We start from the raw sequence: 25,140 nt of genomic DNA on the forward strand, positions 1-25,140 counted from the left end.
GAGTAAAGCAATAGAAGATATTTCAAATGAGTTGACTTCACTATAAATAAACCTAGATATACCTGAGGAAAACAGAATTACACTAGTTTTGTCAAGCTGGCCATAAAACTGAAATCCTGACTGAAAATACTGCAATTTCCACAGAATGCTGAAATGTCAGCTCATTTCTTTGCAAATCTAACCTCTCAGTAATTGTAAACATAATTTGATGGAAAGTCCATTGGAACAATTTGCTGATCTCTGACATTCTCATTATGTATAATGCTGTGTAAAATATTCTCTGAAATAATCTGGTGTAGAATTTACAGTTTGTTTGTTTTGGTTTTTTTTTCCTAGAATTCTGAGACTCTGTTTGTGAGATTAAAACCAGATTATTTTGAGAAAAAAAAAAGTGACAGGAAGACAAGGCCCTATATATCACATAGAATTTTCCTCTACTAATAAGCATCTGCTTTCTGTGGCATAATTTCTAAGGTTTTATGTGAACTCCTGCTCCCTGATTCATGTGTGTCCATCACTAGAATATAGGAAAAAAATAATTCTGGAGCCTTTTGAATTTTTGCAGTATGGCTATGACAGTGATGGCAGCAATGTAAGACAACACAAAAAGAACAGCATGGCGTAAAGCAGTAGCAGGATCTTGGCATCCTCCTGGATGCTGGTTTGTTATTAACTGTTCATTTTAAAATGCAGAAAACTGCATTTTTTTTTTTGCATGTATTCTTCATTTTGGTGCTTATAGCCCATTTCTTAGAATTGAGAATGATAAAAGTTTTAGCAGACCTCTGGAGATTAGCTGATCCAAGCTCAGCTTAAAGCAGGCCCATGATACATCAGATTGCTGAGGGCCTTGTTTAGGTGAATTTTTTCATATGTCCATACATGGAAAGCTCACAGAATTTATGGGTAACTTGTTCCAGTGTTTGACCAACCTTGTGGTGAATAAGAATTTCTTGACAGTTTGAGCTTTTTATGTCCCAGCTTGTGTCCACTGCCTCTCTCCTTTGCACACCTCTAATGAAAGCCTGGCTCCACCATTTCTTCTCCTTCCCCTGTAGCAGAAGACAGCAAGAGTGTTTCCTCCTTCAACTCTCTCTCTCCTTCAGCATGTAGTTCTCCCAGCACCTCCTCATTCATTCTGTGAAATATATTGTATTATGGCTTATACCTGTAGAGTTGTGTTAGCTTTTGGAACAATAGTGGTTTATGAAGATTATCCATGAAGATTTAACCATGTGGCAGCAATGAAAGGCACAATGGTCTCTATAAATACATAACTTGTTCATGCCAGAATGGTTATTAAGAGAAGTCACTCTACCTGTACACACATTATTCTGAAACATTAACATTTTATGGCTCTTTTTTTGTCACTGCTGTGGTTGCTTTTGTTGCTCAGTGGTGACAAAAATGGCAAGGATACCCTATTGTTCCACTTGTCCAAACCTTGACCACTAGATGGAGGTTTGATTACTTCATGTAATTTTAACGTTCCAAACTGTGTCGTTGCATTTGATTACCATACAAATAAAGCATTTAATATTTGATTGTTCCCCTGAGATTTTAGGTAACTTTGTGTAACTAAATAGAAAGACATTTTAATCATAATTTTCTAAGTTTAATTGTAATGCATAAATTATTAGCACTTGTGGGAAAGTAGACATTACTGGGATGAAAAACAAAACTGAAGCCAGGAGAGCATAGCTGTTCATTGTTTTAAATATTAATTCTACGGTACCTTCTTGTATCAGCTGACATACATCTTCAATGATTCTATTATTAAAATGGAACATCCTTTCCTATTAAGTTCAAGGTGGTTTATGAACCCAAGGGTTCATGTTGTCCTGTTTAACTATGTTTAACAGCATCCCTAGTACTTCTCTGTTTGTTTCCATAATCTGAAAGTAGAGTCATCCTATTTCTGGCTTATTCCCATATTTCTGTTTATTTTTATCTTTATCAGTTATCTGGTGTGAATTACTTCCAGTGGCGTAGCTGCATGAGGCTGTCTTGTTCAGTCTCACCTCTCTGAAATAAAAGCATTTAGCTTTTAATTTCTTCATTATGCAAAATCATAATAATAGATACTCAGTTTCCTTTTATACAAGAAAGATATGTATATATCTCCAACCAAAAGCTTAGTAAAAATTAAACCCACAGAAGTTCATTTAAAATGTTTTAAAATACTATTACATAGAATATTGTGTGTAAAGGCAGGTGATGTGCCTGCCTTACCAAAAGTACTGTAATATCTAAAATCATTCTTTTATAATTCCTTCTGTGAGTCAAGGTAATACATTGTTCCTGACCCTCACTTTGTTTCAGAGGAACTGAGGCTCAGATAAAAAGAAAACATTTTGCCAAAGCGCACGTCGAGGCATTTGTTGATTGGCAAGGATTTCAATCTGATTTTCCATGTTTATTTCCTGAAAAAACTTGCTCTCAAGGGGTGCCACCAGCAGGATGTCCTGGAGGAGCACCTCCCCACCCTCTGGGCCTTAGGTGCTGCTGTGAGCCAACCAAGCACAGCAAGCGCAAGGTTTCATGATTTTGCTCAGCTGTGAGGTGCAAAAAAACCCTTTCCACCTTAAGTATCAAAATAGATATTGAAGGAACAGGCCCCGTGCTGCCTCCTTGGCCCAGGTGACAGGATCAGGGCTTTGATGAGAGGCTGCTCCCAGCGAGGGGGACTCTGATTTTGCTCTGCCCAGCGCCACGGGCTCGCTGCTGCCACTGGCGCCAGACCCAGACGTGCTGGTGTCAGAGAGAAGCTGTCACAATGAGCTCTGAATTCATGAATCTCAACTCCACGGGAGGAGGAGTAGCCTGCTAAAGGTTTCCAGAAGGCAAGAAAGGCTAAAAACACTGCTTCTCACAGCTTAAGAATTCTCAGCTTTTTCTTTAACTTGCCTGTGTCTCCTCTAGCCAGTGTCAACTGGAGCTCGGGTCTAACAGCCCAGTTCCAAATCAACAAAAGCATGAAATCATGTCTTAAGTCTCAAAGCATGCTTACATATTTTACTGAACTAAGGGCTCTAACAACCTTGAAATACCCACACTTGGCTTCACAGCTCTCAGAAACAATTTCTATTTTTCAGCTGAATGTAGTGTCTGCTACTGGCATGTCAGGAATGGTATAGCTAGAGATGTTGGTTAGATAGTCATATCCAAAATTTCACTGACTAACAAAAGCTTCTGCATCAAAGAGGGTGTCATCATGTTTTTGAAGGGCATCTTTATTTTTAATCAGTTTGAGCATTCAGAATACTTCAGAGAGAAATATCATGTCCCTTACATGGCTATAATGTAAAGGCAACGGACTTATTAGGAAGGAAGGGAAGGAAAGAATAAAAGTTTCTCAGCAGTGGCATTTGAAAAAGTTGTGTTAATTCCAGATTTGTTTAGCACATTATTTTCTACTTGCACAATTTGTCTTCTTGACTTCCTAAAGGGAGGACTAAGTTTTTAGAGGTCTTTTAAAAGGAAATGTCATTTAATGAACCACTTCAGTTAAGTAAGAGTGGATGCTAAGTGATGCAGGCTAATGAGACAATTTAAGGTGAAGGGTTTATATAGCAAATCTCATGTAGTTAGAATAAGAACTGAGCAGGGAAAGAAAGGAAAATTTGTTGTAATGATCACATAGGAGATGAGAAGAATATTTCTAGATTTTTCTTAGGCTCATAATGACTCCCAAAACTTGTTTCTGGACATATGTCTAGGTGGAAACAGATTTTAACCACTGCCGTACAAAGATGCTCTTCTTTTAAGAGCTATACAACAGTAAGGGTGTTTTGCTCATCTTTAGAGCAAGAATTTACAAGGCCAATACTCTCCTTGATTTATACAGAGTGTCCTGCTACACTTTCTGGGCAGAATAAATGTGCAATAAGAACCATGACAATGTAATAGGGTAGACCAGAAATATCCATCCTTTGACTAGGAGATGATATTTGGCTTTTTTTTAATAAGCCTTTTATTCTCAATTCTGAATTATTTTTCTTGTTGATATGTGAGCTATAAAGCTCAAGAAGCTGTAAATCATAAGAAAAGCCCTTCAAACCACAATTAGTTGCTCTGTAAATATGCCCCAGACATTTTTTCCCCAATCTTTCTTTCTTACCATAAGTTTTGAAAGACCTTCAGTAATGTACTACATTTTGACTGCCTACATGTTGCAGCCACCATTTCAAGGAGAGCTGTAAAGTAAATTGTGAAATGGCAGCTTCATTGTCTATTTTTTCCATGAAATTTGTGTTATTTTATTTTTGAAGTTTCTAGTTAGGATTTCTCTTAAATGGAAGGCCCTGAACTACTGATTTTTTTTCTGAAGATAGTGTATAATTTGAAATTATTGATATATTTTGCTGTTTTTTTCTGATATTTAAAGTTTTCCTCTAGAACACTACTGATACTTATTTCCCCAGTGTTAGACTTTCTGCAGCTTTCCAGCATCTAGAACAAGATCAGGCTGCTATTAAATTGGGTCTGCCATCTTCAAACAGTGTGAGCACAATCAGTATTTAGTAAAATAAACATGGCCCCATTATTTCTTAATGCCTTGCTTAACAGCTTTAAGATTAGACCACGTCCCCCATGCTCCCAGTAGGCAGCACTTTAACAGTGAGTAATATTTCTGTCTGCCGTAGTCAAGTAATCCCAAATGTAAGTAATTTACAGGCTGGCATTAGGGACTGTTACAAGAGACATATTGTAATATGTCACTGAAAATCAGCCTGCCTCTGCACATTTGATCAACAGCCAGATGGAGGCTTTTATCACATTTATTTAATCTGAAATATACATAGTAATTACAGTGGACCTCTGGATTCTCGGTCCTCATCGCTGTCTCAGGAGAAGGTAGGAAATGAATCTGTCAGCTGCAGGCTGGTGGGGATGTGACCCCCTTGGTAGAATCTGGGTGTGTTACAGCTAGTGCTGCTGACAGTGGAGATCATGCTGCTGGAAATTAATGCATGTTGCCAAGTTAAAAAAAAAAAAAAAAAGAGGCCCATAAACCAAAGACTGCGCGTAACTTTATTTTTTTTATGAATAGAGAAAGCCTTTAGGAGAGCAAAGACCAATGTTACTCTCAGCAAACCCATTACCAATCGATGGCTTTAAGAGCAAACAATCTCTTACTAATAGCTGGATGGTATTTAACTTAAAGGCATGTGAAAACAACAGGCTTAATGTTCCCAGAGGAGAATTTGGTTAAGAAATTGAATTCCATCAAGCATGTCATTATTAAAAGGGGAAAATATTGTTGTTTCCATTAGTACAGGGTTGGCATATAAAGAATGGATAGCATTCAATTAAACCACAAGGAAAAAATTCAAACAAATTGCAGGTAGATTTATCTCTTGGGCAGGAGCATCACAAATGGATGTTGCCATTGTCACAAAGAATTTTATAAGATTTCGTGTCCTAATTAGAGCAGCCATAGAAGACGCCTCACATATTAATGGTGGTGCTGACCTTATAAATAATTTACCCCTCATTCCTGTTACTCTGTGCATTACAGCAGGCTATCTCTGCTAATGTCTCTCACATCTCTCTTTCTGAGATGAGCTGGACCAGTCAACATCCACTTTTGGATCAGTTACTACCCTAACCACAAGTATGCATGGCTAATCTGGAGATACATTGACAGATAAAATATACTATTAACTGCCAAAGAGGCTCTTCTATTACAGTTACTCTCACTGAGTAGTCCCATGACAGATTAAATTGCTGTTCAGCCTGAATAAGGTGTCAGATTCTGGCTGTAAGTGGCTGGTTTACTGGGGTGTTTTGATGTCATTATAGGCTTATAATTAGTCTAATCTGATTTGGTAAGAAAAAAATTAGCATGACAAGCATAAAGAATTCATTTGAACAATAGGTTTTCTTCCACCACAGAACTAAGTTTTAATTAGAGCTGTTCTTCAATTAAATTAAATCTGCCCTTCTTGGTTTTAAAACTCTCATGAACATATTCAGTACAATGTACCTTGTACAACTGTGAATCTGTTGCTGCCTCTCTGATCTTTACCCATCCTTACCTGTTCTCAACTAATTTTACATGTGTGGCTCTGCCTTACTGATGACAAAACTTCTCCCCAGCTTCTGCCGTCAGGACCAGCTCTGTCTCTTTGTCTCTCTCTGTGTCTCTCTACTAATCCTCCCCATCCATTTGTTTCATGCCATTTCTTGACTGAAAATGTGCCATTTTCCCACTGCTTACTTGTGGTATTTATTTTGAGCTCTGCAGTGATGCTGATTAGCTCTGAGAAGCAATCAGTGAGGGGGTTCATGTAACAGCATGGAAAACAAGGTGGGAGAAAAGCCACAGTGGAAATATTTATGCCACTTTCCAGTGGACTTTAGCTCTTGGGGCTTCCTTCAGTTAGAGGAGGAAGCTTTGAGCAATCCCTTTAGCGCTTTGAATGATCACTGTCTCAGCAATCTCCCCCTAATTCCTATCATGTATTATGGTGATAATGAGTTGCTTTCTCCTGAAATGTGAGTGCTAAGACTGCCAGAGACCATGTGAGTCTGGCCCCAGCCCCTGTGATGGCAGCCAGCAGCAGATGCCCACGCTCAGCCAGCTCTACGGAGCACAGGTGCCACACTCCCTTCCCACACATCCTGTTTCTCCAGCAAATCAAAGTCTGTGGGAAGTGACCAAAAGGCACAGATTAAAGACACTCTAAGAAAGGGAGAAGAAACTGGCATCTCCAGTTTCTGTACTAATGAGAGAATGGTTTATTATTTATATAAATAGTTAACTTCTGGTGACAGGAAAAGGAGCTGTGTGCACACTAACTCCATCTGGTCTCTGGTCTTTTTTGACAAAGAAAACCAAGAGCAGGGATCTTCCTATATTAATTGATGGAAAGTCATCAAAAGAAAGATGACACTTCTGGAATGTGTTTTTTTTTCTCCCAAAGTAGGAAGTCATGATTCTCATTTTTTCTAGATAGAGATAAGATCTTCTTTGTTCTTTTTTTTTGGTTTGGGTTTTTTTTGCTTTTTTTTTTTTTTTAAGTATCTGATAGGTAAATGTTTCCAAAGTTCAATCTTTTTTTACTGCAATGAAGGCATTGAGCATTCTGGAGCTTCACAAGAAAATGAAAATTAAAATGCTGGAACAGTTGACTCATTCAACTTAACAGGGAAATTTTCATGTCATGTGTGCCAGTTGTCTCTTTTCCTACAGCCTACAGAAGTTATAGCTGGATGGATAAGTATTTCTTCAAACCCAGAATTGACTTAATTATCCTCTACAGAAAATAAGAGGAAGGCAAAACATTGCAGATTTCTGTTCTTTTTTTCCTAAGACAAAGTCTGAAGCAATTAATGAGTTTATTGACAGCCAAAAATATAATGTTGTCAATAAGAAAAGTCTTTTATGTGCTCTAATTAGAGGAACTGTTCCCTTCAGGAAACTGGAGCTTTTGCAGCAGCATTAAGGAAAAAAAGGAGAAAGAAAAAAAAAATCTTTAAAAAAATGTGTCAATGACACAGGCACAAAATATGGAACAAGGCTCTAAGGAGCCTGAAAAATATTGCTAAACTTTCATCTTAATATTGTAGGTATACAGCTCTCTTCTAAGCATTAAAATAAAATGCATTTGCAAAATAAATAGGTATGAGTAATGCTTTTATTCACTTTGACAAGGGCTACCTGCTCACAAATATATATCAGGACACATTTGCATTTTTCTCTCCACTGAAAGAAGTCTTGGCTTCATGAGAACAACAGGAGCTCTTCGAAAGGAGCTGTGGTTTCAGCTGCTGAAATATTGCGTGGGGCTTTTATCTTTCTGGGACACAGGATCTTCTTAATAGGAATGTATATAAATTCAGTAATGTGAAAAAAAAAAAAAAAACAGAGGCAAAATGGGCCAAATGTGCTACTGCAGTAGCATGAGAAGAAAAGGCTATCAATTCCTTTGAAGGTGTAGAAGTATTTTTTTCTGCCTGTCTTTGCTATGGTTGATGATGTTCTACTATTAAAATAGCAGTTTATATGTGCTGTATATTAGTGCAATGTTTTGTTCTTCTTTGCTTCAGGCACTGAAGGATAAAGAAGCTTGTCACATATTTTAAGTTTGGAATTGGTTAATAACAGAATGCATTTTCAACAAGTTTCACAACCAGCCCCTTTGGGCAGCTACTCTTTGCAATTTAAATGAAGGTGCAGAAAGTTTCTTTCTTTTCCCTCTTAACAATAGTTTCACAAGTTTGGCGTACAAGTACTTTGGTGGTTAGTAGGATGTTACAAAAAGAGATTAAAAACACTTGTTTCAGCCTTGCAGACCATGCAAGATCAATTGAACTCTAGGGTGCCCAAATTAAGATGCTAAAATGGGTAAATTCTAACTTAGCAGCATTTATCACAGACAGCACTTCTGCCACTTTTCCTAAGGCAAATACCTTGTCAGCTATCACCTCAGTCTAACCTTCTATCCATAATGTGGTACAATTCCTGCTTTAGTCTTTTTTCCTACTGATGTAAAACCAGATCTTTGAGGTTCTGTTTTGATGTTTTTGTTTTGAGGTTTTTGTTTGGGGGTTTTTTAGCTTGTTTGTTTTGATTTTTTTAAGTTTTACTTTTTTTCCCCCCAAACTTGCATTGGTGGGACAATTAAAAATTTTATGAACCCTATGGCGAAATCTTGGCAATGACATTAGTCTGAATACATTTCAGAACCCAAGTTTGTGCCATAAGCTGCAGAAAGAAATCTTCTCTGGTTTCCATGAGATTGTGCCTTGTGGCTTTTTAACTGAATTATGGAAATACTGCAGTATGAGCTGAGACAAGAAGGAAGAGAAGCGCGAAGGGTGGGCTTTGGGGAAAGGAGGAAAAGGTGAGCAAGGGCTCAGAGGTTATAAATGCCACCTAGACATGTGAAAACTTCAAACAGGATCTGTGCCACTGGACACCAAAGTATTTGCAATGGAGAGAAACCTCTAATGAAAAATTGATTCTTGGGCAGAGATTTTCACAGAAGCTTTTGTCTCTATTAGGGCTTTTGTAAAGGCATCCTTCCATTGTCTGATATCTAATAAGCTCTGAGCCCCTGCTGCAACCTGTCCTCTCAGGTTAGTTATAAGAAAACAAGACTCTTAAATTCTTTACTGTCCCTTAAAACTTATTGTAATGGAACCACGTTTCATAAGTAATTTGAACAGAGTGAAAGAGAATATTCACACAAGCTCTTGTCTCCTTGGGAAATTAAGCTGATATGAAGAAATAAATCACTGGGGAATATTTCTAATGTAATTTACATTCACTGATGGACTTCAGAAATCCTCTAACTACTCTCCCCCCATAGTTGTTGCAGTTTGTTCTCTGCTGGTTAGGACACTTCAAAGCAGGTTTAAATATCTCATGATTTGAGGCTCCTTGCTAGATTTCCTCCAAAAATCTTCACAGTCTCCCACCACTCATTTTCACACTCACCTGCACTGTTTCAACAGCCTTTCAAATAAGACAGAGATATTTATTTAAATTTTGTATTTTTGAGGGTTTGCCACCCTAAAATGCACCTTGCTTTACTGATCTGGCTTGAGCAAAGCCCTTAAAACAATAGCTTTTTTTGTAAAGATATGAAATATTAGTGAGTTGTACTGAGGGTTATAGCAAGTCCCTGAATATGGGGAAATGATCAGCAGTCATTTTAAGAGATTTTTCTGCCATATAAATTGTAACACAAAGCCATGCAACAGGAGCCCTTATTGGAGCAATTCTACTTTGTAGAAGCATTTGATTATTCATTAAATCAGTAAAAGTGACTGTAGGCTGGTGGTTTCAGTACTTCTGTGAGAAATAGGACAGCCCTTTCTTTTCCCAGCCTTAAGGAACAGTAATTTATGAATTATACATATACCTAATAACTCTTCACTTTGTGAATGCTGTTAAAGCTCCACAGCAAATTAGGATATTTCCAATTTTTTGTATAGTAGAAATGGTCAAAACTAATTATTATTTTGGATGCCTCAAAACCTAGGTCATCTCATACTCAGAGTGATTTTTTTAAAAATTTGCCATATGAGCCAAAAATACATATTGATAAAGTTCTGCAAATGAGAGGGCTACTTGAGCACATATTCCCCAAAATATGCCATTTCAGCATTCACAAATGTGCTTGTTTTGCCTTTGCTCAGGAAAGGGTTATCTGACCCTTTCCTGCAGCCTGCTCAGTCAAGTCAACTCTGCATAAATAAGAAGGAAACTTATGCATGAAGAAAGTGAAATTAGGTGAATAATTAACATACACTTTATGCAAAAGTATGAAAAACTATTCCAAAATTTCTCTGCGTAACTAAAGTGTGAATTCATATTAAAATATTCTACATTGAAACTTTGTCAGCAGGTCATAAAAAGCGCATATCGAGTTATTTGTTGGGTCTAAGGTTTATCTGATGTGTTTCATCTCTTAAAAAATAAGGCACTTTTTTCCCCCTCTTAGTCACTTCAAGAGTGTTATTTAATTTAAGTGTATTCACAGTTTGTGAACAAACGGTAACAGGGAAACCCCAAAAGCTGAAAATGGGTAAATTTTCACATCATTGGCAATCAGTATTTTGAAGAAGCTTTCTAAATTTAGGCGGGGGGGGGAGGAAGAGCAAATAAAAGAGTATAGTGAGGTTTTGTATCATTATGTTTTTATAAGATTTTCTTAGTTTTATCAAAGGATAGCTGATCTCTGAAGATCTAGTCTGATTGCAAAATTGTAATTCCACTGTTTCAGGCCATGGGTACTGTAGCTGCCTATGCTCATGCAGTAGAAACCAGTATGTATTAAAACAGTAACAGTATAATCTTTTTCTTCTTCTTCTTTTCTATAGAAACAGCTGAATTATAAGTATTTATTGCACAGTTGCATATCTAATATTTCATTTGCTGGAGTTGTGTGTATGGCAGGGTAGGATTTACTTGGTAAGATCCATGAAGCTTAAAATGTGAATCTTAAAATAATCTGAATAGTATTCTGCTTTTTGGTAAGCAGACTATGGAGTGGTCAGTGGTTTCAGAAACTTTATTGGCAGCTGCTAAGACTTGTGCCCAAAACACTTGAATGATTATGCACATTCACTGCATAATGCCTAAAATACAAAAAAGTGTAGCTTCCAAATCCCTGTATTTCTGTGTTTCAGATACTGCTCGGGCACATTTTGAAATAGTAATTATTTATACCTCGATAGAAAGCCCCAGATCTATAATTCACTCATGGGGCTTAGGTCATTTCATGAAAGGCAAAAGTATAGTGCATTACTCTGTATGCATAATGTAGAGCATGTTTATATTTAATGCTAGCATTATTTTTATATGAGGAGGCTATTCATGAGGTATGCTTCCTGTTCAGAATATTGTTTATGTTGTGCAGATTTTCATTTTGAGATGGAAAAAAATGTCTGTTTCCCAAGAAAATGTTGGCCACTTTTAAGAATCTATCTTTATTTCCTTTGCTTCCATCTTTTCCTTTCTCGCCTTCATTTCCTTCTTCCTTTTCAACAAAGGAATTGTTCACTGGTAATATAGTAGTAATAGGTTATGTATAAGGTTTTGGGGTTTTCTCTGGACAAACTTCTCTAGCAATACCAACCAATCTAATGTGGCTTTGATAGCTAGGTTGAAATTAGAGCAAAAAATTTTGCAGTCCAATGAATACCTATGTTAATTTTAATGTTAAAAAAATTCAGCCTATGGAAGTATTAGAATCTCATTAATCCACAGTAATAGGTGGAAACCTTGTGTTGAGGCTGGGTTTGGGTCACTTCCTGTAATCACAGCAGGTGTGTCAGAGGAGGAGTGAGTCACTCTGAAGAGGATAAAAACACAGAGATGTATTTATCTCAGTGAATTGTGAGGATTTTTATCTGTAATGTTTATTACAGCTCACAGAGGACATGCGTTGTAAGTCTGGGTATTGAGCTAAGGCTGTGCGCTTCAATCAGCTTTGCAAAAATGCCTGTAGATAAAGTTCTGTGCTAACCCTTCTCTGGATTATGCCCTGCATCAGGAAGTATATTATCCCTTAAAAGATCTCCTTTTATTCTTCACTGTTACTGGCAGCACATCAGCAGGAGCCAGTTTTTAGTGGGAAAACGTGTTCATGCTGCTCCTGTCCCAGTGCTGCCAAAGAGCATCTCCTGCAGGTCACACACTGCAGGGCCTGGGCCCTTGGGTGGTCCTCAGAGTCCAAATGGGTCCTGCCCTTTTGCTGCAGGGAGGAGCTTTACTCAGCATCGCCACAGGCACCACAAAAGGAGGAATCTTCTAGATGGCTCAAGCAAGCTGGCATTCCTGCAGCAAGCTGTCACCTTCCATCTTCTCAAGCAAGCAGCCACGTCCTCCTTGCTCTGCTCAAAAAACAAAGCCCCTGCAAGGCAAGGGAGAGGAAGGCTGAATGCTCCAAGCTCCTACTTTTGGAAGGCAATGCTTCAGCACTCTTGCTTTCCCCTGTGAGTCTGCTGGTGCACAGGATTTGGGGTCAGATTTAATGACCAAAATGGAACCTATGTCCCGCTGGTGCTGTGTACTCAGCGTGCTGCCACCACCAGCAGCACCATGCCAGGAGGATGTGGAGGTGAAAGAGGATGCAGGAGAGCTTATAAGGTGTTTCTAGCTTTTTTGAGGGCAAATACCTATTATTTGCCATCATATCTACAGAAGTGCTATGAGCAGCTTCCCCAAAGTCCTTGTGGCAGCTAGAAGAGAAGGTGTGGGAGCTTGGAAAGCCAGCAATAAGTGACAAAGTCCTGCCTGATGAGTCCAGTGACTGTTATGAGCAGACCTGGATTTGTACCAGTGGCCACACCACTCTGTGCTCCAGCAAGCCTGAAAATGCAGTTGCAGAATGCTTTGCAGTTTGCAAAAGGAAGGGAAAACAGGATTCTTTTCTTTCATCTATGGAACATGCGTGTTTGTGGATCTTGAAATCATAGAGTGGCTTGAGTAGGAAGGGACCTTAAAGATCATCTAGTTCCATGGGCAGGAACACCTTTTACTAGACCAGGTTGCTCAGAGCCTCATCCAACCTGGTTTTGGACACTTCCAGGGATGGGGCAGCCACACCTTCTCTGGGCAACCTGTGCCACCACCTCACTGCCCCCATAGTGAAAATTTTTTTTCCTAAAATCTACTCTAAACCTACTCTTCGTTTAAAGCTATTTCCCCTTGTCCTATCATTACAAACCCTTGTAAATATTGTCTCTCCATCTTTCTTGCAGGCTTCCTTCAGGTACTTGAAGGCCACAATTAGGTCACCCAAAAGCCATGTTTTCTCCAGGCTGAACAATGGGGTCTTAGAAGAGTGGCTCAGAGGGCCAGAATCCCCTCCCTTGGCTTCTGCCCACAGGTGCTTTGGGTGCAGGCCAGGACACATTTGGCTTTCTGGGCTGCAAGAGCTCAAGGCCAGCTCACCCAGCAGCACCCCCAAGTCCTTCTCAGCCAGACTGCTCTGGATCTGTTCATCCCCCAGCCTGGACTGAGAACAGGGTTTGCCCTGACCTGGGTACAGCTCCAGCACTTAGCCTTGTTACAACTCATGAGACTCCCATACCAGACATATCCCTACATCTTATTGCCATATAGCAATCCTGGTCAGCAGAATGTAATAATGGTATTATGGTATCACACCTCCTCAGCATTATCAGAGGCCTTTCTATCATCTTCACAGATTTGCCCTCTTTTATGTGTAAATATTGTTCCTGCCTTTCCCTTTTGCAAAGCAAAGAAGTTGTTTGCAAACTATTTGAAGAACATAAACAGCTCCTACAAGGGAAATGCCCTTGAAGCAGTGAGAGTGGAATAATTGCAGCATACAGTACATGCTAATAACATCTTCAGAGAATTACTATTACTTCATAACAGAGGCATTTTCATTATAATAGGAACCATGTCATGATCCTCAGATTAAAACTTTGCTTTCTACATTTATCTGTTGAGTCAACAGTCACAGGTTACTGGTTTGTGGTTAAAAGCTCTGAAGAATTACTCACCCCAAAGTTGTGCCATTTCTCATGATTGTCTCATTGCAATTTTTGTGATGCATCAGGCAACAGAACAGCAAATGACCAGCACAGAACACTTGAATCTGTCAATATTCCCAGTGCTCTGAGCTGGAAAGTGGAACCTGCTGATTCACTCTGCCATTAGCAAATGTGCAGATGACACCAAGTTGCGGGGGAGTGTCGATCTGTTGGAGGGTAGGAAGGCTCTGCAGAGGGACCTGGAGGCTGGTCGATGGTCTGAGTAGAACAGCCTGAGGCCTCACAACACCAAAGTGCAAGCTGTGCCAGAGGAGGTTTGAGTTGGACATTGGCAAGAAGTTCTTCACAGAAAGAGTGATTGGGCATTGAGATGGGCTAGTTAGGGATGTCAGCATCCCAGGAAGTGTTAAGAAGTGACTGGATGTGGCACTCAGTGCCATGGACTGCTTGACAAGGTGGTATCACTTCATTGGTTGGACTTGACAATCTCAAAGGTCTTTTCCATGCCAGCTGACTCTGTGATTCTGTGATATCTATTACAGCTTGTTGTAATAGATATCACACACTGGGTGTTGATTGAACATTTGTAGTAAATTCACGAGCTGATGCTTGAGTCTGAATGCTGAGTTTCAGGTTGCCTGATACCTTTATCTAACCAAATCCATGCAGACTCAGCCATGTGCAGAGGAACTTGGCACAGCTGCACTTTATCTGCCTTTTTATTTCTGGTGCAAGAGGGTAGGAATGAGAGGAAGAGAACGTATAAGGGTTCCCCACTGAGAATCAATTCCATAAATTATGTATTATGCAGATACTATTCTGCTGATGCTATCCGATCCCCAATTCTCACTTCCTTGTTTTTCCTTCTATAAATAGCTGTGGCCAGGTTTTCAGTTGTAAAGTGACTAGGACAAAGCTAGGAACCTTTTTCATTTAATAACCTCTGCCAAAGAAGAATAGGGTAATATTTTTCATAACTGTGATGTCCTCAGGGTTTTAACAATCTGGGAATACAAGCAGCACTCTGCTGTTGATAAGATACTGGGAGTAAAAGTGGGAATAACGGTGCTGAATATTAAAGAGTGAAATGCCCTATTTTCAGGATGATCACTGTAAAACATGGTATTGCGTATTTTTCTGTCTTTTTTTTTTTTCTCAGTGTAGCAGCGTAGAACCACTTTTGCTTTTTTGTCTCTCCCTCTAGATCCAAATGCTTTGGCTGGACAAACCGGACCTGATCACGCTCTTATAGGAGGAATAGTGGCTGTAGTTGTCTTTGTAACACTATGCTCTATAATTCTCCTTGGTCGATACCTGGCAAGACATAAAGGTAGGACACATTTAGTGGAAGTTCAGTCACTCTTGGAAGCAAGGCATGATTTCACCTGGGAGTGCCATTCCCTTTCACCTTCCCCCCCTCTGCTAAATGATTGGAACAAAAAATAGTTCTCAGTCTAGTCCCAAGTGAAGTCCCTGTGAATTTTCACCAGTTTTCCTGTGGGCTGGCAAAGGCAAAGGACATGGAGTTAGGGCATGCCCAAGGTCATCTTATAAGTCAGTGATTTAGGGAGGCAAGATTGCCCCTTGGTTTTGGATCCTAACTCCTGATACTTGATTACATGTTCTCATCATGTTTTCATAGTTTTAACTACCATATCGATTCAGCAGAATATACATGCATTGAGTGAACAAAATTTACATTTTAATGGATTTTGCTAATATTTCAAGCATATGTTTAAAAGATAATATTGGAATCCAGTAGTGAGTTTTAAATCAGTTTATCAATGATCCTGCTGGAATAAGGGGTTCATTCTGGGGCTTGCTTTACTTTATTCTGTGGTTTTACTTTAATAATCCTGGTCCCTTCATTTTCAGTCCCCTCTGCCACTAAAGATAGCAGGAAGGGAGTGACACTGACTTCTGACTTCTCTGCGATTTGATTTTGACCTAGTTAATTCCAAAATCATGCCTTGAGATTTAACCTTTGTACAGCTTGTAGGCCTATTGCTAAAACTCAGCTGATTCCCTGATTCCCTTTCCATACCCCCCCCCAAAAAAAAAAAAAAAAAAAAAAAAAAGAAGAGAGGATGAGTGTTGGTATTTTGGTATTAATTCAGTAACTCTCATTTTAGACAGGAAAATCATATACCTAGCAAACATAAATTGATAAAAAACATCTTTATTTGATTATACTACCTGGGACAAAATCAGATTTTTTTTAATGAGCCAGTGAAAGTGTGTCTCCTTTTTTTTGCTTTCCAGAATGAACAGTTGTACATCTCATGCCAGCATAAATAATGATTTTCACAAAGGGAAATTTGACTATTGTACACATTTCTTCTTCTTATTCATTCATTTCCAGAGCATAAAAATAGTTGCGATAGTATAATATGAGTTGGTTCTCTTAATAAAATTGCCTCAATTTTGTAATTCTTGGAACCTACTATGATACAGTTCTGTAAAATTAACGCATAGATACGATCAATATAAAACAGAAATACAAATGATCAGTGGCCATTAAAAAAAGCACTTTTACAAATATCTAGTTCTTCAAAATTGCTTTGGTTTTGATAGCTATTTCATGAAATAAGCAAGATTTTATCACCTATTTTACAATTGAAAAATGTATTGCATATTACCGCAGTTAGATAAAATGGGGTTTTATTAAAATATTTCCTTAATTTGTTGTGGATATACTATAGTTTGTATATATGCCTTTACTAGGATAAGTATCAGTGTAAATATTTCTTAAGCAAATTAGAAAGTTGAACACACCTTTATGATGTATACTAAAAACTGTGTAAAAATATTTTTCATAAATTGAAAAAATTGGAGTACATTGTTTTAAATGTACTTCCTATAATGCAGTGTGAAAAAAACCCTAATCATTCTATTTTTCTTTTCTCTTGTATTGATTCCTACAGGAACATATTTAACAAATGAAGCAAAAGGAGCTGAAGATGCACCTGATGCCGACACAGCCATTATCAATGCAGAAGGCAGCCAAGTCAATGCAGAGGAGAAAAAAGAGTATTTCATTTAGATGCAGAGCTAGAATCTTGGAGTTTTACTTATCAGGCTGACTGCTGGAGAAAACTGGCTATCATTTCTCAGAATTCATTTCTGCCATCTTCTGCTATCTTTATTAACTCGCATACCTGCTATAAGTAGCCAGTTTATGCCAACAATCAGCTGTTGACATCATCATTCTATAGTTACAGTATCATGCATAAAACAGGACATTTCTTATTGCCTAAAAATCATATCCACTGCTCTCTTAACATACAGTGCTTGAATATACAGCCTTAACAATGTTAATCATCATCTTAATCCGAGTTTTCTACATATTTAAGTGTTTTGCAGCTTTCTTTTCCAGTTTTCTTTTATCATGTCCCTATTAGTATGTCATAGAACAAAATTCATAACAAGTACTATTAGGTAAGGTCCTAATTTACTTACAGAAAATGTTAAGTCTAAGATTAGAGGTCTACAAAGAATATTTTATACCTGTCTATCTATAATTCAAAAAGCAACTTGTTTTTGAAACATACACCCTTGGAAACACAAATTGAAATCTGTTTAGTATAGCTTCTCATATGTTTGGATTTGGTGGGAAAAAAGATCAGTCCAGTGAATTTTTTGGGGTATTTTGCTTTGTTTTGTTATGATTTAAATGGTACCTTGACAACAGTGCCATGGTTCAGTGGTAAAAACATGTGAGTAGCTATACAGATTCTGCAGTTAAGTAATAGAGCTTCTTTTAAAACAGTTTGTCCTGCCCTTTTACTGGCTTTTGGGATCACAAAGATTAGAGAACTTTCTGAGTAATTTATGTTTTTGTAATTTATTTGCTAAACATGAACTCACCTGCCTACTCAAATTTGACGTGTTCATGGGGCACAATTGCAAGGCATTTTAGTATCTGTATATAGTGCATATAATAAATTCAATTAAACATTATTTGATACATATTCAACTTTTTTGGCGGTAGCTAAGTCAGTCACAAGTAAGCATTTTCTAATGTCCATTATATCCCTTTAGATATGACTCAACATCAATATTCTGAGTAGATAACATGTGTTAGTATTTTTTTGTCTGTATGTCCTAGCACTGTTCAGCAGCAAACTTTTCTAGTTCTTGTTAATTTTTTCTTTGTTATACAATGGAAGCACAATGTTATATGGAAAGGTAGTTTTAAGCTAACAACCAGTGCACAGCCTCAGGTTTTAAATTACAACCACATTTGATTACTATCCTTAAAAAGTACTATTGAGTTGCTAAAATTCTCAATTTTAATTTGGCAGTTCCAGAGCTGCTTCTCTATGTTGGTTTGCCAAAAAAACAAAAAAAAAAACTTTAAAAAAAAAAACAAAAAAGAAAAAAAAAAGAAAAAATAGAAGTGTTAAAACAAAAGATATATGTTTTGTGTATACAGTAAATGGACTAATTCTTTATATTAAATTCCTGTCTATGCATTTTGTGAGGTACAAACTTATGTCACCGTGAATGATAGAGAATTCCTGCCATGCTTTTAGCTCCACAGTGAAGGTCTCTGTTTGGATTATTTCTGAACTTTTTTTTTTTTTTTTTGTGTAATTGACAGCTGAAAAATCACATGCTCTTAAATATGACAACAAAACACTGTAAGCCCATCGGCTTATTTCCTCTTCCAATGAAAAGAAAAGGTTGCCATAACAGGTCTTGGAAATGATTCTACACTGGAGAACGCAAGTTAAGTCTAGTTGGAGCTCGCTTTGCTCCTGTGTTTTGCACCTTTGACAAAAGAAGTATTTCTCTCTGGTTGATGTGTTCGTGAAGCATAAAAGCATGATGGTCTGCTGTAAAGGACTTTCTCCTGGGATTTTATTTTTGTGTGGGGAAGGGAGAATTTGGAGTAAGACATCATGTGGTATGGTAAAATGGAAGATAAAGGTGCTGTGACAGATTATTTATCAGAAGAATATAAACCTTTTAAGGACAATATTAGAGTATTTTAATTGTTTTTGTTGAAGCATCTATCTTGTTACTTTCTAAGAAAAAAGGGTGACGTCAATCAAAGCAGCACTTTTTTTCAAAATATACAGACATAAATAATATGATGTGGTTGAGTGTTAACATAATAAATCATATACAGTATGACATTTTAAAGAAATAAGTCTGCATTGATGTGATTGCATGCTTGTTTTTACAGTTCACTCCATACCCATCTGTGGAAAAATGCAATAATATGTTAATATACTATGGTAGTTTGAGAGAACCAGGTAGGTGCTACTAGACACATTGAAAACTAGTATAGGTTTACAAGATATTCATGTCTTTCAAAACATAAACATGTAAAAGGCTGGCAAAGGAAGTCATTCAGTTTAATACCAAAAATATGGGTTCTTGTCACAGCAGTGAGTTACATTAGCTGTAGTACAGTATCAAAGTTTTATTTCAGGACCTGGGGCCCAGTTCAACAACGCTTTTAAGCTCACAGCAGCTTCAGGCATCAGAGGAGTTTCTTTGGAGTATAAGGCACTGTTCATATGCTTAAATACGAAGTGCTTCCCTGGATGAGGGCCTTATTTGCTCCAGTGGAATTCTCCACCAGCGTGGTGTTTACGCCTTTCTTCATCCTTCCTAGCTCCAGCTTGCTTGAGTAGTAGGGTTGTTACTTGAACCATTACCCAGCCAAGGTCAGGCAGGGCCTTCAAAAGCAGGATTGGCCTTGTGGTAACCATTTCAAACCATATTCTCCAGTGGCATACAGACAGCATTTCAACTTGGGAAAAAACAGATATAAACTGTACTGTTAAGACAGGTTTGTTTGGGTTGTTTTTTTTTTCATTGGCTTTCAATTAAAACTGCTCCCATATGCTCATTTTTAACCCATTTGATCTTCCATTGTCTTGCACCTGGTGATGTCCCTTGCAGCTGTGCACAGCAGGTGTGAAAAGCCCCACACAGAGCGTTCTACCTGGATAGCACTTTGCAGGCCTGTCTGGTCTTCACGGGTTCAAATTACTACACTGGGTGTAAAGAGGCATCCCTCTTTTCTGTCAGCAGAGTCATGGCTCTACACTAATGACATTAAGTAGGCTAAAAGCCAGTTGTCCATTCCTTTTGCCCGAGTTCCCATTCTGAAAAGAAAAAAGAAAAGTTTTTATGGTGGTGTGAGACACCAGTGAGTGTGTAAAAAGGAGGCTCTGAATGGGAACCACCTTCACTAAAATGTATGTGACATCCTCTCCCTCACTCACTTGCAGAGTAGTTTTCTCCAGACCAGGTAGCTAGTTTCTGCCAGTGTACTGTTTACAGTGTCGATTGCTGATTATTTTTAAACTTTTTGATGTAGACTTTAATTTTTTTTTTGTTTTTTTTTTTTTAATGCTTCAAGAACATTCTCATGATTTGAACAAGAAAGCGGTGCATCAGAAGACAAGGGGTGCATCATCCCACTCTTTTAGTGTCATCTGACAAACCAAGAGACAGTTTAAGGAACCTGATGTTTAACTTGAGGCTCAGAGTTTAAGCTAGAACATCTCAAAAAAGTTTCCACATTACTTAAGGATGGTTCGTCTTGCACTGAGACTCCCTCTCTAAAGGAACACATGAAGAAAACCAACTTTTCTGAGTGAGACATGAAAGTTAACATCTTGTGTGTTTTCATTGCAGTATAATATATATATAAATATATATATATAGCTATTTCAATGAAAAGAAAGGACAGAATCATCTGTAATTATGTAATTCATGATTGTAACAGCACTGAAGTTACCATGTACGCACATGTACAGTAGCTCTTTCAACAGTTACAGTGTAGTTACATGTAATTCCCTGTAACATAGCAGTTCTAGTGTAATTTAGTGCCACTTATTGTAAAGTGTTACCAAAAGGAAAACGGACTTCTTACCTTTAGAATTCCGTTCCAATTAAAGGTAAGTTTATTAAATTAGCATCATTAAATCTGATATTGCGTTTCTTAATTAAGGAGATGATTTAAAACTCTCATGTTCACACTGCAGCTTCCCCCCATGGCTTACCCAGACTCCTCCAAATGTCTAATCTCTACACTCCTAGGGACTGGTAATCTGTGATGAGCATACCAAAAATTCCAGCTACTACAACTTTAATTGAACAAGCTGTCTAATAAAGAAAAACAGCAACAACAAAAATGATGAGTAATGCTTTTTATTAAGTGGCACAAAGTACACACTAAAAACTATGCAAAAATATAGGTAAATACAGTGTACTTACATGTAAGTATCTTGTACTTGCTGTGTATGGATATTGGAAAACCATGTAATTATAATATGCATTTTGATTATTTCAAGCAAGGGGTGAACCCAACAGTCACAAGGGAAAAGTGGAAGGTACATCTACGAGCAGTGGATATCCTAATGCAATATGTGTAATTCCTCTACTTGCAATGACAACTAATTTATAAATAATACTGCTCCTCATTCTTCACCAGCTTTGCTTTCCATTTCTTGGAGCACCATTAAATACCACTGAAACACCTTTAGGCAAAGTAAGACACCGACTCCTCTAATGGCTTTGCTGCCAGCACTCTGAGTGTCTGGCAGCACTGTTCTGTAATCTTATTGCTGGCTCAACAGCACAAGTTTCATCTTTTTTTCTGTCCTCAAGGGAGCCTAGTATGTTAAGATGCTGAAATATGCTGCCATATGCCCTGGTATTTTTAGCATGAACACCAGAGAAAGAGAGAGAGAGAGAAAGAGAGAGAGAGAGCTGCATTCTTCTGACCCCTATTTTGCTGAATCACCTCACCTGGAATTTCCACTGCTTGCTCAGTAACACCAGGTAATCTTAAATTGTGAGTACAAAATGCTTCCATTACAGTACAGAGGATGCCCTAAATGATAAATCTAATGTTTTTGTAAATGTGAAGTTTTGTATTGTAGGTCTTTTTCCTTCTTGACACTTTTCTGTCATGCCCTTCCAGAAGAAATGCACCAAAAGATAGATAATATAGAATAGCAAAAGAAGACAAGAATTTTTTGTAAGCCTTCTTGTGGTTGCCACTGCTATCACCCTCCTTTGTGTCCTGTGTAACAGGCAAATAAATGTATTTAGCAACTGCCATTAGCATCATTCCACACTATACTATTCCTAGAATATGACATCTACCTCTTAGTCTAAGTACTAGCTATGAAATATTTGTATACATTTTAAATACTATTGAATCTTTGCTTTAGTCTTGAAATGAAATCACTGTATTTTTTTTTTCTGTTAAAAATAGGTAAAAATATTTTCTGGGTTCATAATTCTTGCCCTGTTCTTATTAATTTTGGTAGAGTTTTAGCTTTTTAACGGGGCATAAGGACACAGCCTCAGCTGGTATAAATCAGCTTCACTCTGTTGCCTTAAATGTGGGCCAATTTACGCTGGCTGGGGATTCATCCCAAACAGCTTAAAAATAAACTGCTATAACACATCAATATTTAGTCAGCTCTAGATAATGATTTGCAATCCAACTGCAACACAATTCTTCCAAGTAAGACATGCACGTATGAAGAGAAACTTTAAAAAGCACATGCAAGCTTTTGAATTAAATATGCAATATCAACACTGTTGAGATATCCTGACTTGTCTCCCACTTATTTAAACATAATATTGCCAGGGCATGTTTACATTAAAAAGACTCAATGCGTGAGGAGCAGAGAAGGACTATTGCAAACAGCAGGAGAAAATGAAATTAATAGAGAAGCCTTTGATGTCAACAGAACAGAGTAGAAACTCTTTTGAGAGTAGGACTTCCTACAGGGTTTTTCAGGGTGGACCTAAGGCCTCTAAAACATGTGGAAGTTGTTTACTTGGCATTAAGAGAAGCTAGCACAGGTCCTTCTTGCTGTCAAGGAATCCTACCCAGCACTCTGCACTTCTTTTAACTCAGGAGAAAATAAGGGTACAAACATGGTTGAACAGCACACTTCTGTATCACTCCACATCCTCAGGATGCTCCAAGCCTCGTGCGCTTCCAGCAGCCCTTAAGAGAATTCTTCCAGCATCTAGGAATCATCCTGTTGCCGAGCTGTGTTCATTTTCTTCAGCAATGTTTAATGTACTCACAAGCAGACAGAAGGTGTGAAGCCAACTGGAATGAGTCTGCAGTTCTAGGGGCTTCCAGAGCCTTGCAGTAGATGGGGAAAAAAATTTAAAAAAAAATAAATTCTTCATGGCTTCTGTGTTTACCGTAGGTCTGCCCTCCACATTCTGTGTCTTAAGTCATTTGTTCTCTGCTGGGCTAAAAGCAGCCGTCTAATTGGAAAGGAGGAAGAAAAAGTATCTCCTCTGAAAGGAGCAGTCTGTGCTACTATTAAAGAAAAGTTCAAGGGTTTTTGTTTCTTCCCTTTTTTAAGATTTCAGGTGCAAAGCCAAGCCTGTTGGGGTCAGCACTTTAGCACTTTCCCTGTGTTCAGGGTCAAGCCAGCAGTGTTTCATGTGTGAGCTCTGATCTCATGTTTCAGCACAAACTTCAGACAGCCTTAGCCTGCCCTTATGCATAGTGCTGAAAATCACCAATGCTATTTTCTTCTACACATAGTAATTTTCTCAGTCTTGTTCTAAAATGAAATATTGAAGGGTTTTTATAATAGGTGTAAAGGGAGGGAGTTTAAAGTAATAGCTTGTAAATAAGATTGTAGGATGATCATCAACTCTTTATGTTGATTATAAAGAGGAGGATAGTCTTTAATTGCTGGGCTGATTTCTTTATCATTTCCTCTTTCTCTCCTTTCTATGCATATTGATTAATGTTAGCAAATATGCACTTGCACATGTTGTCCTTTTTCAGTGAATGCAGATTTGCTTATACCCCTATATAGCTTTCATAGAAATATGCAAATATAACCTACAGTCATCTGCTTCTGCCAAAACAGTGAGCCAAGAGAGGGAAATCATGGATTACTGGGTTCATATATGTCCTGCTTCCATCAAAATTGAGTACAGTACGCCTATTGATCTCAAAAGAACAAGGCTCAAGTCCTTAATGCACATGTTTGAGTTGCTATTTAGCTCTTTTTCAAAAGAATTATAAAGCAATCCTTGTGCATCCTTTACTTTTAGCCTAGATATTTTATAACTACAAAACCCCTTCAGTTCACCAGGAAGTTTCCTAGAATAAATAAGGCATAATTTGTGAAAGGACTGTAACAAATTCATCGATTCATGGTCAGTGTAAGTGTACTCTCCTAGGAACTCTGGTGTACTTTGCTCTTACACTGCCAATTTATGGCCCTGAGAAGGATATATTTGAATGGTTCAGAAATACAATCACTAACCTGTGAAAAAAAAAATCCATGGGAATTAAACATATTGCACTGATGATGAGACACATCAACTTCATTTTATTTCCTCATTAATAACTTTAAACAGACAAAATGCATATTGTAATGTTGGGTACATGACACTTGCATGTTGCTATGCCTATATACTTACAAAGTATTCAATGTGTACTTGGTGGCGCTTAAAAATGTCATGTACAATTCTTCTAAACATTCTTACAGGGTTCCCATTTGCACTTCATCTTTCAGAAAAGTCTTGTCAGAAAATTGTCTGATGAATATTATTGAAAAAAAAATAAAATTTCAATTTTAGTTATCTGTTGGACATTTCTGAATTGTCTATTCATTTTATATATTACCTGGTGCTTGCCAGTTTGGCAGTGGAGTTGATTTAGACCAGTGGCTGTACACACAGACTGTACACTGAGCAGATTTTGCTGTTTCCAGTAGAATTGTTGCAATCAAACATATTCTTCTTGAAATATTAATTCTGAGATTTTAAACAGTGATCCAAGGAAATAATCTGTGAGACAGAGTTACAAAATCTATTATTTGATTTGATGTTTATATAATATTTATTGTGTGTTGCTTTATAGTTTTGTCTGACTGACAAAGTAAAAACTGTCGGATGCCATCCTCACTGTAGGGGAAATTCATCCTTATGAAGAGGTCAAGTGATGAAAAGCACTTAAACCTGTGGGACTTAAATGGTGGATTAGCCTTCTTGAAGGAGCTATGGAATTCATGCAAGGTTTTCTGCACCACTTAACCATGTTTGAGTTGATGTTGTAAAGGGCAAGAAGGCCACCAGTCTCAAAGGGAGAGGGACAAATGTCAGAGGGAAGAGGAAATTCTGAGTGTGTCTGTG

At 37.8% G+C, this 25,140-nt stretch overlaps 1 protein-coding gene across 3 annotated transcripts in view; it reads left to right on the forward strand.

Moving 5' to 3' along the window:
* The window catches only part of CADM2 (cell adhesion molecule 2), a 586,546-nt gene extending 561,949 nt beyond the window's left edge, over window positions 1-24,597 (forward strand). For all 3 annotated transcript variants that reach the window (XM_036384807.2, XM_036384819.2, XM_036384813.2), the window contains 2 exons: window positions 15,188-15,313; window positions 16,908-24,597. In XM_036384807.2, coding sequence (XP_036240700.1) covers window positions 15,188-15,313; window positions 16,908-17,026 — 245 coding nt within the window. In that variant the 3' untranslated portion in view covers window positions 17,027-24,597. The remainder of the gene's footprint in view (window positions 1-15,187; window positions 15,314-16,907) is intronic.
* The last annotated feature ends 543 nt before the right edge of the window (window positions 24,598-25,140 follow it).

Source organism: Molothrus ater, chromosome 2 (assembly GCF_012460135.2).
Source record: "Molothrus ater isolate BHLD 08-10-18 breed brown headed cowbird chromosome 2, BPBGC_Mater_1.1, whole genome shotgun sequence".
Classification (NCBI taxonomy): Eukaryota; Metazoa; Chordata; class Aves; order Passeriformes; family Icteridae; genus Molothrus; species Molothrus ater.